We start from the raw sequence: 14,603 nt of genomic DNA, 5'->3' as shown, positions 1-14,603 counted from the left end.
TCTGGGTGACATAGGCCGTGCCTTAAACCCGGCTAAAGTTGTGAAAACCCCCAAACCAGTGACACCCATTTCGGTACGCAGATCTAGAACACTCGCGGCCCTCAGGCCACGCACCCGCGACGCGCCCCAGCGAGCGGTTCCTGACATCGAGACAACAGAACTTCTTTCCCAACTCTATAAAAGGCCACACTTTGTCCTACACAGGCTACGGTGATCCGAGCTCGCCCTCCTTAGATGGCTGGTGGTGCAAGCGCCTCATAAACTTATAGTGACCATGAAAGAATAGCATGATCGTTGTGCGTTTGTGCCTCGAATGTAGCACCGTCCCCTCCGAAACGCGCTCCCGACGCCGCCCGGCGCAGCGGGGGATGCCGGTGCCGCTCTTATCTGCATATCCCCGCCTCCCCACCACGCCATTGGCCAGCAGTCTCCCCAGCGGTGGTGCGGCCCGCGGCTGTGAGGCTCGGCGCCTGATTAGCATTCGCCCCGCCCTCAGGCGCCCGGGCGGGGAAGCTGGTTGGTCTCTTTGACGCCGGCGGGGCGCGGCTACCCTCTGCGATTGGCGGAGCGGCGCGTCAGTCGGCCGCCGCGAGGGCCGCACTTCCGCCTGGGTGTCAGCGGTGCCGGGACGGGCGGGGGGGGGGGGGGGGGGCGGGGGGGGGGCGGCCGTCAGGGAGCGACGGCCCAGCGCCGCGCTCCCTGCCCCGGCAGAGGCGGCAGCCGTGCCCCGCTGGGGCCGCAGGCCGGTGCGGCGGGGTCGGTGGCGCGTCGGGCCGAGGGGCTGTTCCCCTCCCGGGAGGCGGCGGGGCCCGGGCCGGGCGGCGGGAGCGCTCCCTCGGCCGGTGGGTTCCCCCGCGGGGACAGGGGGATGGCGGGGGCTGAAGGACGTTGCTGCGCAGAGCGCGGGTTGCAGGGCAGCAGAGCTCCGGCAGTCCCAGCGAGGAAGTTTTTTTCTAATTTTTTATTTAATCCCCCCCCTTGGGCTGCTTTTGGAGCTGGCGAGTTCAGCAAAAGAGTCTGCGACACCCTGTTCCCAAGATGAACGCGTTGAGCTCATCTTCAGCACAGCACAGGAGCCTCAAGGGGCCTTTTAGGCCACAGCTGGAGCTCAGGAGCAGTCAGGATTTATTGGAGGCTGTTGGGTTTTGGTTTTTTTTTTTCCCTCCTCCTTCAGTTACCTACTCGATGTTTCTCTTACAGAGCTCCTGAAAGGGAGACAAGCACGATGGGAAAAATAGCAGGAAAAAAGGCTTTTTTTTAAATAACATGCCACCAGAACTTCTGCATGGTAACAAAGGTATAAATTCTGTTGCCATTTATTTGATTTGGATGTTGGTCATGTTTGTGCTAGAGGTGTCTTTGGATTCAGGACCGGGTTTGGAAGCGGTTGGTTACTCTGCAGCACTTCCAGGCCAGAATTTCAGATATGGGTTTGAACTCTGGTTTTTAAGCCTGCCGTGGCCTTGTGTTTCCCCTCAGAAGCATGTGCCAAAGCATGTTCAATGCAAGGAGATATTGCTTGAATTTACTGTGAATTTTCTCAATTAAAATACGTACCCTTCATTTAAGCTTTCAAAAAGGAGAGGCAGGTGTGCAGTGTAGGTCAGTGTTTCTGTACCGCTCCTCGCGTGGGGTTTCCTTTTTCTTTTTAAAACTGTTTCGTTCCAACTTAACCTTCTGAAGTTCAGTAACTCCACGTTCACGTTGACATCTGGGGGCAACCACATGTATCATCTTCCAGACTTTATACCAGTATGCTCTGGGACTTCTGAAACCTCAGGGCAGTTTCTGGAAGCAGTGACTTGGGTGGCTTCCAACCATAAAGCCCTGCGCTGTGGGATGGAAGTAGGAGAACTGGCTAAACTAGCATGGAAGCAAGAAATTCCCAGCAGTGATTTTTCCCCTTAGTAACCCCCTGGGTTTTCACTTACTGTAAACATAGGCTTTCTTAAAATAGTTGTTAAGTCATACAAATGTTTGACCACGTGACGGCAAGTTGAGGGCAATCTAGGATAAATTCGGGAGTGATTCTTAAGGTGGTTTTCCTGAATCAACAGCACCTCACAATGAACCTGTAACTTCAGGGAGTGCTCAGAAGGGAACACTGAGACATCTGCTGTCCAGGAACAAATATGCCATTTTTTCTCCAAAACTAGCTCTTTAGCCATGCCAATATAATCTTAGAAAAGTTCAAGATAGAAAATGGTGAACAATGAACGCTATGCCTGCAAGTAGTTGAAAGCTAGATAGGTTAAAAGTTTCAGTTGCTGCAATACTGAAAAACAGTGCGGTGCACATAGTTACTTGTTTGCTGACGTTATGCAAACGTGCTTGATTTGGTAACTGATCATGGAGGGTAAATTTCACTATTGGGTGGTTTCTTTAAATCAGTTTTAATGCTGTTGCTGCTTTCTATGCTACGTATTTGCTTAAGATGACAACTATTGGGTGGTTTCTTTAAATCAGTTTTAGTGCTGTTGCTGCTTTCTATGGTACGTATTTGCTTAAGATAATGGGTTTTAGGATTGAAACTGGTGTTTCTTCTGGTCTTTTTGTGAATTCCGCTGTGTGAACTCCACACGTGCTGAAGTAGAACTGAGGTGGAAAGCTTAGCTTTCTGTTACTTTAGGGTTGGCTGGAAAACATACCAGTTGGGGATTATTGCTTTGATAAGGCTATATTTTTAAATCACTGTTTGTAGTGCCAGGCAGATGATTTTTTGTTGTTGTTGTTGTTTGAAAGCGAGATTCACATGCAAGTCCGCTGAATTTTTAAGCAGATAGTTCATTAGCTGTGGTATTTGAAATAACTTGTCCTTGAAGAGTGCAATGTTACATTGTGCTACTTGATAACTAGAATTTCCCTTTACAAGTTGGCATTTTTTCTAGCCCTTCACTCAGTTTTGTCGCCTGAGTCATGAAGATATCTGATAAGAAATGTCCATATTTCATGCTAACAGGATGTTTTAAAATGCTAGTGTTTAGTCTGCTCTCCCTGAAATAACTAAAATGTTTGGTTCTCTTACATTTTTTTGAAAGAAATGCACAAAATCAGGCATGCAAAGAATATGTGTTAAATATGGAGTGCTCCACATCTTGAATGTTTTTGCTGAGTTGGAATATGTGACTGATCACAGAGACCTCCTTCCCTCGCTGAGTACATTGGCAAGTGAGAGCAGGGGAAAGAAGGTCACCCTGTGTCTGCCACTTCGGAAGATACAGGGCTTTTGAAATTTTTCCTGTTGCAAAAAAATATAGGTCATATGTTGTATCAGTTCTTTTATGTTTTTTATTATTTCATGGACTAGACAATCACAGAACTTGGAATTAAAGAATATGTTATCTCCATCCTTGAATTCTTAATAATCACCTTGCAGAGGAGCCTATGATGATGTAATTATTTACTTTGTATTCTTAAAGGCTCATAATAGCAAGTTGCATGAGAGCAGTAAACAATTACAATGTGTCAAATGTGGCTTACCATTACTTTCAGTTACACTCTTCAAAACTTCATTGTTGATTCAGTGCACAAAGATAATGTCTTAATTTTCAGGATCAATAAGTTACAAGAATAGACTGAGCTTACACTTATTTATTTTTTTTTTTAAATATAGTTACAGTTGAAAATTCATTTGGTGGTCTAGACAGATCCTTCAGATTATTTCAGGATATTTTGTTATGCATATAATTTAATGAGACAGTTTTTTAGTAAATGACAGCAGCCCTCCATTCAGAGAATGCAGAAGGCTGGACAGCCTTGTCTTCCTGTGACTGTGGGAGGAGAGTGCACAAAAGGTGAATTGTGCTGCAGAAATACATCTGGGCCTTTTCATCTTGGCCCTTTTGGTTTTACGGTCCCAAATTTAAACTGTGCATTGCTCTGTGGGACTCGTAACGTCTGTGCTTGGCATTGGGCTGAAGGGAACCCCTGACCTATGGCACCCCTGTCTGAGTTCCCTTCCTTTGCTGTGCTCTTCTGAGATGTGGATGAGATGGGGGTTGTGGCCCCTGGGGTGCTGTGAACCTTTGGGCTGTCACAAAGCAGTTTGCATGCTTATGATGTTGGTCAAGAGCTGTTTTCATGGATGGGTAACTTTGCCGTATTTTTACTGTTGTCATTTTTACTCTTCTGAGTTGGTTTTTTAGGGGTCCCGAAAGAATCTGTTAATATATCTCATTGGGGTTTAGTTCTACTGGTAGTTCCAAAGCAATGATGGAGTGGGAGGTGGGAGGGAGACATTTGAGTTATCAGGTGTCCATGGTTCTCCTCACTCACTTCAGACCTACCCAGCTCTGGCCACCCGGGTGGCAGAGGCCGATGGAGACTGTTCCCTACAGCGTGTCAGTGCGATCAAGTGAGAACGAGAATCCTTTTAATAATGCTCAATTATAAAACTGGTCCATGGTGAGGCTCTGGAGAAGTCAGCTCACCAGCATGTTTGTAACGGGCCATTTAGCAGCGTCCTTGTTTACTGGACAAAATGAGAACTTTGTTAGAACAAAACTTCTCCCCCTGCATGTGTTCTTTCGAGGTTTTGCACAACGTCAATGAAACTGTTGAATGGATGTTTAATAGTGAAACAAAAATGCTATCTATATTTAGAGATGCAAATAACTTTATTTACATGGCCCTAATTTTGTCTTAAATGTAGTTCTAGGTGTTGTGCAACTGTTTTCTTATCCAGGTGGGCTAATGTTACCAAGCAGATAGCCAGGTGGATTCTTTATTAAGCCTGAACTTTATTTAGAGGTATTTGTCCTGTCTTGGGAAGTCAAAGTTTGTTTTGTTTTGTCTTGTTTTAATCTCTTGACACGAGCAAACAGAGCAACACCCTTATACTGGATTCCATTAAGTAGCTATTTTAAATGTAGCTTTAAAGGAAATTCAGTCATAGCAGAAATTCTGACCTTCTTAAGCTTTTGCAGATTTGTGATATCATCTTAAAACTTTTCAGCAAATGTTCTGCTGGCTGTGTGCATGAGCTCCTGCTGCAGGATTTCAGAATTTCAGTGTGTGAGGAGTTGCTGGTAGGCACAAAAATACAGTTTTGTATCCTGTAGGGCTTTGCAGCAGGTTACTCAGCTGCTGTCCTGCGTTATTTGCACTGTGATTGCTGTCATAATTGTTTAAGAGTCTCTGTGAAAATGATTTGCAAGATACCTTTTACAGAATAAATGTAAAATTGCACCTACCCGGAGAGAAAGGGTCTACAGAGACAGAACTTAAAAAGTGCCTTTTAGTGGGAAGATCAATAAACTAAACTTGTAACTATTTTTACTGTTCTAGGGATTTTCTCAAGTGATACTATATGCTGTAATTGTCTTCACATTCTTAAGCTTCAGTGATCGGTTTGTAGAGGTGGTTACATTGTGATGAGAGATATTCAAGCATATTTAATTTTATCTTCAAAGTAATTTTTGGCTGAAAGAGAAGTATTCATAAATGATTAATTAGATATCAATTGACACTTGTGTCCAAAGGTACTGTGCTTGGGGTTATTGATTGCTTCCCACCTTGTCTCTCTTACAAATAAGGTAAAACAAATCCTTCAGGGAACTCGTAAGAAGCAATTAATTTTACAAGACAGTATTGAATTACTTTTTTTATTTTTTTTTACAGTGTGGCTAGAAATGAGCTGAAGTATCAGCCATGGTCAAGCCTAGCGTTAGTTTCATGGGTAGGGAAGGCGTGTAAACCAGTATTTTGTGATCTTTTATAATTGTGGACAATGAAATAGTTTCCAAGGGAAGGCTACAAAGTGCAAATGAAGCTGTACCAGGTGCCCTCAGATGGAAAAGTGCCTCAAATTTTGATGCGGGGTTAAAAGAAGAACATTTGCAGAATTCTGTGGAAATTTCAGTGGATTGTTTTGCGTCAGAAAATGTTAATCTGCTGGAATCAAGTTTCTTTGGTCTTTGTTTGTTTGTCAGGTTTGGTGGAAGTTCTGTGAGCCAATATCCCGGAGGTGTTTGGTCGCTGTGCTGCTGGGCTGGTCTCTGCCCAGCTTCATTGGGACAATTTTTACATTCAATAAAGAGTCCTTCTGGTCGCAGCGCTGTAGCTTTGTGCTGGGGACAGCACTCAGTGCCCAGGACAATTACTGTGCTTTGTTCCCATGCAGAAACAGATTTTCTAGCTTGAACTGGGTTGCAAACCAGACTTCTGACTCTTGCTTCTTCTGAAGTACCACCAAAAATCTGTGCTCCCGAGAGAACAAAACCTGCTTCTCTCTGCCATAAATCTGTTTGGCTCCTGTTCAGAGCTACATTTTCAGATGTTGAGTTTGCTGCCACCATTGTTTCCAGCGCTTTACAAATAAGTTCAGCTGAACTATCAGCTTTGGATGCCTCCCTCCTCACTCACCCTCTCTGCGCTTTGTTTAACAGGCTCCAGAAAGAATTTGCTTTTCTCTTGCTGTGGGTGCGGAGGGAGTTTCATCTTGGCAAGGCAGCACGGTGGAAGATGCTATTGCATTCAAACTTTGGAGTAGGAAACAAATCTAACTTGGTAAATAAAATCCTCTTCTGGATTCTGCCATCTGTGTAGCTGTTCTGTGGTTGAAGAGATTTTAAGTGCATAATAATTACAGTAGGTATCTAAATTGCCAATTAAATTGGCTTCTTGGCTAATTTTTATAGATGTTTTAGATCCAGTGCCGTTGGTAACCTCATTTCATGAGTCAATTAAGATTCATCCTTGCTGAAGCTTTCATTCAGAGATGAAACACTGCAGTTTGATGCTTTCAGGAGATGTGTATGAAGCAAAACACATGAATATTTATCTTCTAGTTCAAGCTATTTATTTCTGTCCCTTGAAGTACTACAGCTATGTTTTATTTCAGCTGGCAACCCAGAAGATGCTGGGGCTGGCTCTTATTCTCCAGTCGTGTTGTAGGACTGTTGGCTTTTTTGTTCTTTTTTTTAAAAAAACTTATTATTTTTAATCTTAGTATGAAGGGTGTGTGTATTTGATCTTCTGCTGGCTCTTTTGGCATCTCATTCTGGACACAAGGTTCATCCCGACGCAGGATATCAGACTAGTGAAAAAGTTGCTCTTTATTAACATATGCTCTTAGGTGGAGTAACTGGGGCATGCAATCAGTTTTCCTTTGTATCAAGCTAATTTTAAGATCTGTCCATACTATTTCCGTCAAATTGAGCTTGTGCCCTTTTGACTCATTAAAGGAAAAACCTGAAAATTGAGTTTCTTTTCAGAGTTTGTGGTATTTCCCCCTTCTTTCTCCCCTCCCGGTGCAGTATTTTTATCGTATGAGATTTGACAGAAAAGTGTGGTGTGGGTGTTTGGGTTTTTTTTGTGAGCAAAGCCTCACTTTCTTTTGTTGTTTGTTGGTGTTTTGTGTGTTTGTTTTTTTTTCTTGTGGTTTTCTCATTGCTTGTAAATATTCTACTTTCAAGTTAATAAATAAACTTAATTTGTTTTAAAATTTGCTGCGGAAGCACACATCCAGCAAAAGCTGATGAATGTGCTAGTTCAGGAATTCTTTGGTGACACTAATTCCAGTGTACTGAGCTGCTGACACCCTGCCTGCTGGTGCTGGCCGACTGCTGGGGGTATTTTCCCAACTGCTTACTGTTTCCTTTCTTGGTTTTACTGACAAGCTCCTTGATCTCCCAAGTAGATTCAGTGTCTGTACAATGCCTAGTGTTTTGTTTATATCTCATAGATCTACAGCACTTGCTTTATGAGAAAAAAAAGTAGATTCAGTGTCTGTACAATGCCTAGTGTGTTGTTTATATCTCATAGATCTACAGCATGTGCTTTATGAGAAAAAAAAACACCCCAGAATTTGGAAAGGTAGGAGGATGGTGTAGACAAAGCAGTGGCTTTCCCCAGTTTGTGTGTGATGTGGAGTTTCAAGGTCAGGTCTGGAGGAGTAGGAGCTGGAGCTGCACTCACCCAGGCAGGCTTCACATCTGCTCCGGCTGGACCGCATTCCAGGCAAATTAGCTGTAAAGGCTTACCTTTCCAGAGAAATGTAAATGTTTCTTTAAGGAGGAGTAACTTTTGGTTAACCAGGGTCTCTGTTGAGGATTTATGTAGAAGAACAAGTTAGTATGGAGCAACTAGTTACGTTGAATTAACTAAGTCATAGTAATTGCATGTTTAAACTCTTACAGGTTGTTTTGAACAGGTACTAGTGTTTGTTTTTTTAAATTGTTGTGTAAGTTCTGAGGACCTGGGATCTTAGTGACACAAACTTAAGGTGTTTTGGTTTTTTTTTTCCTTTTTCTCTGTTGAGGAATGAAATTTGAGAAGGAGCAAACATACATGATGACAAACTTGAGGGATTACTGACCTCTCCAGATAAATGGCATAGGAAATTTCAACTGTTAGTACCTGATGGAGTACAAATGATGTTCTGGAGTGACACTACAGGTCATCTCCCCAGCCTCGTCTGGTGTGGGGAGTGCAGGAGCAGCCTCCCACTGCTCAGCTGGCAGCGGGTCACCCCACCTTTGGGTTCGGAGGGACCCCTCTTTCCAAGGAGTCTCTGCATCTCTCCTCACACAGACGCTCACACACATCACAGAATGCATTGAGCAAATTAGATCCTTCATAAAGTGATTTGCAAAACCTCGCATTTTTATTGTCCTGGTTTTAAAAATAAATTCAAGTGGGAGGAAATGGATTAAAAGAGGTGGGAACTGTGCAAAGTCTGGGCCTGATCTTACTGATACTGTACCTCTGGAAAAGAGTTCCCTGTACCTGCTGCTAGGTCCTGTGAGTGTGTACGGGACCCTGCCATCTGCAGAGGCAGCTTCTGAAACCCAAGCCTGTTCCTGGGAGCCAGATCATCCGAGTTACTGTCGAGTTACAGGTTCAGTGCTTGACACAACACTTTGACATGACTCATAACCAGCTGATTGACAGGTATGGGATGACTTTGTTCCTTGTTTTGTCATGGGACCATAGCTGTCACCCTAGTGTAGGTGGGATGAATAGTTACAGGCTCTGCATTGAGGCTGTAAAGATCCCTGAAAAGCATGTTTTCTCCTGAGAATGAGCCCCTCAGGGTCTGTCTCAGTCCGTGCTGTGACTGTTGGTTTGCCATGAGTGTTGAGGAGCAGTCCTGTCTGTCTGTGACAGATGAAAAGCAGTGTCAGTCCCAGTCATTCCCTCCTCTCTGTAGAACCTATTTCAAGTTGGGCAGGTTTTTATGTGTGTTTCAGCAGTATTTATTGCAACTGCATACTTTGTTCTGTCCTTTGGCCTTGCAGAACATTCTTGTGCCCTTTAAGACTGTCCATGGTCATACAGGGATGGGTGAATCTTTTCTGATAAATTGTGACAATTTAAAGGAGTTTTAATGAGGAACCTGTTTTTGACCAGTTGTGTGGCACCGATGAGACCTTTTGATAACAAAAGCACAAACCAGAGGTTGTGTCCAGGTGACTGGCAGTAAGTTGTATTTCTGTCCCTGACCTGTTCATGTTTTGGGGTTACTTGCGTGGGACCGACATGGCATTCTTATTTCAGCATTTCTAAATTGCGTTGTTGGATGACATAATATCTTGTTTAACCTCTTTGTGTATGGCTTTACAACATCACTAAGGTGCAAAGCTTATTTCAGAGGAACCAAAATCTTACTCCTTTGATGAGAAGACACCAAAAGCTCTTAAAAGTTTTCGACTTCTCATGCTCTGCTTAGCTTAACTCTTGCTAGTCTAGTTTTGTGCACTGTAGGCATTGGCATGCAAGTAAACAAAAAGACTAGAAAAACTAGGTTCTGCCCAAATAACTTGTTCAAGAATTGCTTCAATAAATTATATTAAACTGTGATGTTTTCTGCTAATTGCTTTGGCACTCACTTTAAATGTAATTTCAAAGAGTAAAATAGAACTCTGAATATTTTGGACAACCTAGTACGGAGAATTTGTCAGAACAAAATATCAGGTAACACAGGCCACAGTACAGAAATACCAATCAATTCTGAAGTTGTTCTGTTGTGATGGGTATTATCCTTTTTTTTTTTTTTTGATGTTTTATCTGTTGTCTTTTGGTTTGAGCTTCAAAAATAGCATCTCTCCTGCAGGGAAGTCAATCTATTACAAAAATAAAAATAAATGTGGCAGTTTTTATTCATGCACACAAATCCCATAGTAAATCCAATTAGTATTATACAAATCCCTAGCCTTAAAATATGAGGAAATAAATGTGCTTTGACGCTTATCTTGTAAACCACAAAATCTGGGCTGCTTGTGGTCAGGGTTGTGTTGTCATCTCTAAATTATGTATTTCCAGTTTTCTTAATATGCCTCTACTTACAGCTTTTTCCTATTATTTATAAAATGCTTTATATCCAGTCTTTCTTTGGTCATAAATGTGGCAGTGCAGGTGGGCTGCAATCCTTGGGCCAAAGCACCTTTCTGGTTGCCTGTGCCTTGAGTACCCTTGCCCAGCCTGGTGGCACTGGCTGGTAAAGATCATTTTATCCTGATAATTTTATCAGCAAACCCTTATTGCTGAAATAGTGTTTTCTACAACCGAGTGAAGTCCTGTATGGAAAACTGGGTGTTACATTCCTGATGATCACTCTGTATGTAAGAAAATACCTAAATATGCTTTGTATTTCTTCTGCACTGTAGGACTAAAAGATGTGAACGTGTTCTGATGTTTATGCTTTAAGAAAGGTTTTCCAGAATGGTAGTTAGTCCTAAACTCCTAAAGGTCTGAATGGCAAGATTGAGAAAATCTGTTAACTGCAGTTGTTAGTGTGTAAATGAGTTCTTCTGGGTACATGATGGACATGGAGGAGGAAATACAGATTACAAATGCTGAATATGAAGCAAACAGGATGTTTTTGTCTTCTGGCGTTTCAACCCAGTTGAAAGTAACTTGTTGCTGTTCCTTTTAGAGAGAGAAAAGGACTTAATCTGAGCTTTTTGGTTCATGAAAGCTAAATGTTGTTATCATTGTGTGTTCAGCTATGTGCAAATTCATGCTAATCTCTGATAAATAGAAGAACTGCTATGAGCATTAAGTTGTTCCTAGTATAACTCTGCAAAATATGTTACCTTATCCCTTTGAAAATGCTCCTAACACCTTAGGAGAGTTGGTGACTATTATTTAAAGTGACTTCCATTAGTATTTTGTTCTTTAGGTAGTAGTTACAAACCTTGTGTGTAATTTACAGGGATACCACTGCACTTTCATTTTCAAATAACAATGAGCTGAAGATGTGGCGTATCCAGAGGGAGAGCACAACATAATTCTTGCTTTCGGTTAACTCAAGTCTTTGATTCTAGTTATTTCACGTGTACTCGGTGAGTGTTGTTATGGGATAAGCATCATTGTCTGTGCAGTGGAAGGGCTGGCTGTGCCATGGAGTTCCACTTCACCAGGCCCTTTGTAACGCCATTATTATTGTGCAGGAGGGGGTGAGGAGAAACTGGCACTCGTCTCTATGACCTTGTTTACTCGACGGCTCTTCATGATAAAACAACTGAGTGTTTTTTAAGTCGTACTTTTTATTCCTCAGTGCCTTCTATACTAGACTATAGCCTTGGAGTTGCCATTGGGAAGCATCTCTGCTGCATAAGGGGAGGGACCCTGAGGGAGCTTTGTGTTTGAACTGAATGGGGCTGGGTTTTCAACTGGCTCCTTTTTAGCTTTTTATGTGTTGCAGGTAGATAGAAGGCTGTTTCAGAACAGCATCCCACCACATGGGCTCTATGCAGCAATAGGATAGTCCTGCTGCAAGAGCTTAAATAAAAAATAGAGACTGAGCATAGAAAGGGAAGATGAAGAGAACATGGGGAAAATGAGGGAGTTGTAGCACTGATTGTGAGAGGGCTGGATCTTATGCAGATTCAAGTTTCTTTCTGGAAATACTGGCTGCTGATTTCTAGAAGGATGCAATACTTGGAGACAATTGAAACTGAGAATGTCTTGAATCTTCAAGGATACAGTAACTTGGAGGGTTAAGGATGTAATCTCTTTTTTGGCAAACTAGCAGGGTGGTAATGGCTGCTGGGGTGAACAGTTGTCCTGAGAGTTCCTGTTTTCTCAGGCAATAGTTTTCTTTGGATTCCCTCTTTCAACCCCTGTTTAAAGATTTACATAGTTGTATCCTCAAGGACAGATTTTCTGCAAAGATATGGCATATTTGGAGACCTTGGAAGAGATGCTTCCAGAGATGTTGCTGATAGGGCTGGGAAGTTTGAGGAAACTGTAAGACCGATGGCAGCTTTGGTATGAACAAGCATTTTTTTATTATTATTTATTTTTTGTATCTGACTTGTTAAAGTTTTGAGTTGTTGCATCCTTGCCTAGGAGAATGCAGCGCTTTGAGAAAAGTAAGTTGATGGGCAAGAAAGTTGAAGAAGGTTTAAAGGTCTGTGACTGGACAACAGCACAGGGTAAAAAGGGAAGGAAGCTCGTCCAGCTGAGAGCAATTGCGTCAGCGCTGCAGCAGCAGTCAGGAGAAGCAGCTGCATAAAGGTTTTGGCCTTGTGGTGATGGGAATGTGTAAATGAGAAATTGCTGCAGATTGTGTGGAAGCTGAGATACTCACCATCATGCAGAGATTGATGTAAAATAGGGAGTTCCTAGGGGAAAAATGACAAACTGAGATACCTGACCTTGACAGACGTGACACTTCCAGGCAAACTCGATGTTCATTCACTTAGATGAGTTCCAAACCAGGCTATTTTAGCTCCTCCTTCTGAATGGCAAATTGGAAGGATTTTATGTGTGTGAGGCATTTGAATAGTTTTTGTCCTGGGCAGTGAGGTAAAAAGACTTAAAATACAGGGAGGAATCATGCAGTTTGATTTCTTGCAGAGAGGAAGAGAGAAGGAATTGGCTTCAAACACGGCAAACTCTTCTGCTCAGAGTGGAGTGCGCTTCTGGCTTTGTTTCTCTTAATTGGAATGGAATTGTGCACGTTATAATTACTCTGGAAAAACTACTGTCACAAAAGCAGTGCGATCTTCAAGGATCATAAAAAATTGAGAGTGACAGATTGAGGTTGTTTTGGAGGAGGTATCAATAGCATTGCCATGCTGGCGTTCCTCAGTGGGTGCTTGGCTCCTCGCTGGTACCTGATGAACATTTGTAGGAGTGCAAGCTAAGTTTTCTCATTATTGTCCTTTGACTAAAAATTGGGTGAAGTAAAAATGTTTGTTACACTATTGCCAATCATCTGGAAAATCTCTAATTTAGTGTCTCCATAAAGTAGAGCTGAAATGCTTCATAAATCTGTAAGTTATTTGCAGTGTGCTTGGCTTTCCTGAGAACAAGTTTGTTGGGTGTTTTACATTCTCCCTCTAGAGGGAAAAATCTCCAGTTGTCTCTTCAAGGATTCATAGCAGCAGCCTGACAAAACTTCCCTAATGCTCGCTAGATCCTGACTGCATGATGTATGATGAGGCCCAATGTTTTTATGCAGCAGTGAGATTTTTGAGATATAAGATTCTGTTTCTTGTTCCTGGCTTTTTTGGTTAAGGATGCAATAAGGCTTATCCTCTTGCTGAAGAGGAGAATTTTTGATTTACTAGCTGTCTTTTTCTTCCTTCAGTTCTCTGCTCCTTCTGGTTGTACTTGCCTGAAATGTAGCTTGCAGTAAATAAGGTATATTTTACAGTAATGTGTTTGATGTGTTTATGTAGAGAGAAGCCTGGTGTAGTACATCAGCTGCTCCCGGGGTAGGTAGTATTCATCTTCCCAATGACTTGGGTATCAAAGAAGGCTGTTTACTTATGGATTCTTGCATTCATCTTTTACCATGGGAAGAAGCAGGAAAATTAGTATTTGTCAGGTGTGCATGTTTGTGAGCAGAAGAAACGCGGAATTTGCTAATTCTGTTTCCTTCTCTTGTCAAATAGATCATCTAAAGCAGCTGGGTATTTGCAAAAGAAGACTTTGACAGCACGCAGATACTTAATCTCTAAATCAAGTTCAACGATGCGTTAGAGGAAGCTGGATTGGCCGTGCAGAGATTTCACACTGAAGGATGAATAGTGAAGAAGAGTTTTATGATGCCGTTACGGGTGAGTGATGGGCACAGTGCCAAAAAAAAAAAAGGCTCTAAACCGCCTTGTGTGTGTGGTGGAGCACTAATAATAAAATACTGTTGGTAAAACTTATAGTGCTATCTTCTGAAAAGGAGAAAAGAAGAATTATGATTCAGGTTCAGACTTGGAAACAAGTTTTGTTATTAAAGTTTAATGCTGGCTATCATTTTATCACTGTAACAGTCCTTTTGTGGCAAAGTCTTCCTTTCATTTCCAATGAAATGCTGGTAATTTAATAGCATCTTGAAAAGTAAATGTTTTTAACACCCTTTGCAAGGTGAAATATCTTCCATGGGTTATTTTTATTGTAATTTTATTTATTTTAAATGGAAAACTTATCCTGAAGAATTGAAGTAGAAAATGTTTTTCTAGTCAGAAACAAATTACTGTAAAAGTATGCTTTCAAGATAGGGAGCCAGAAGTCTTTGCAATCCAGTGTTGTTTCTAGAGAAGCAAACATGAATCACTTCACACTCAAGCAGTGCATCAATAGTACTTTCCTTTGAACTAATAAGGATGAATGGTTATTTACAAGAGCCTTGCGTGGTTTTAGTGGCGAAATAAAAT

The 14,603-nt window shown here is 42.1% G+C and overlaps 1 protein-coding gene across 2 annotated transcripts in view; it reads left to right on the top strand.

The window, feature by feature from the left end:
* Nucleotides 1-1,200: 1,200 nt before the first annotated feature.
* The window catches only part of OSBPL2 (oxysterol binding protein like 2), a 35,792-nt gene continuing 22,389 nt past the window's right edge, over nucleotides 1,201-14,603 (top strand). The window contains exons 1-2 of one of the 2 annotated variants that reach the window (XM_014956663.1): nucleotides 1,201-1,297; nucleotides 13,848-14,012. In XM_014956663.1, coding sequence (XP_014812149.1) covers nucleotides 13,976-14,012 — 37 coding nt within the window. In that variant the 5' untranslated portion in view covers nucleotides 1,201-1,297; nucleotides 13,848-13,975. Of the gene's footprint in view, nucleotides 1,298-6,415; nucleotides 6,508-13,847; nucleotides 14,013-14,603 lie in introns of those variants that run through there. The other variant, XM_014956655.1, reaches the window with a different exon arrangement.

This window comes from Calidris pugnax, unplaced genomic scaffold (assembly GCF_001431845.1).
Source record: "Calidris pugnax isolate Ruff unplaced genomic scaffold, ASM143184v1 scaffold50, whole genome shotgun sequence".
Classification (NCBI taxonomy): domain Eukaryota; kingdom Metazoa; phylum Chordata; class Aves; order Charadriiformes; family Scolopacidae; genus Calidris; species Calidris pugnax.
Note: the sequence above shows the minus strand (reverse complement) of the source record. Positions and strands in the feature narration are given on the sequence as shown.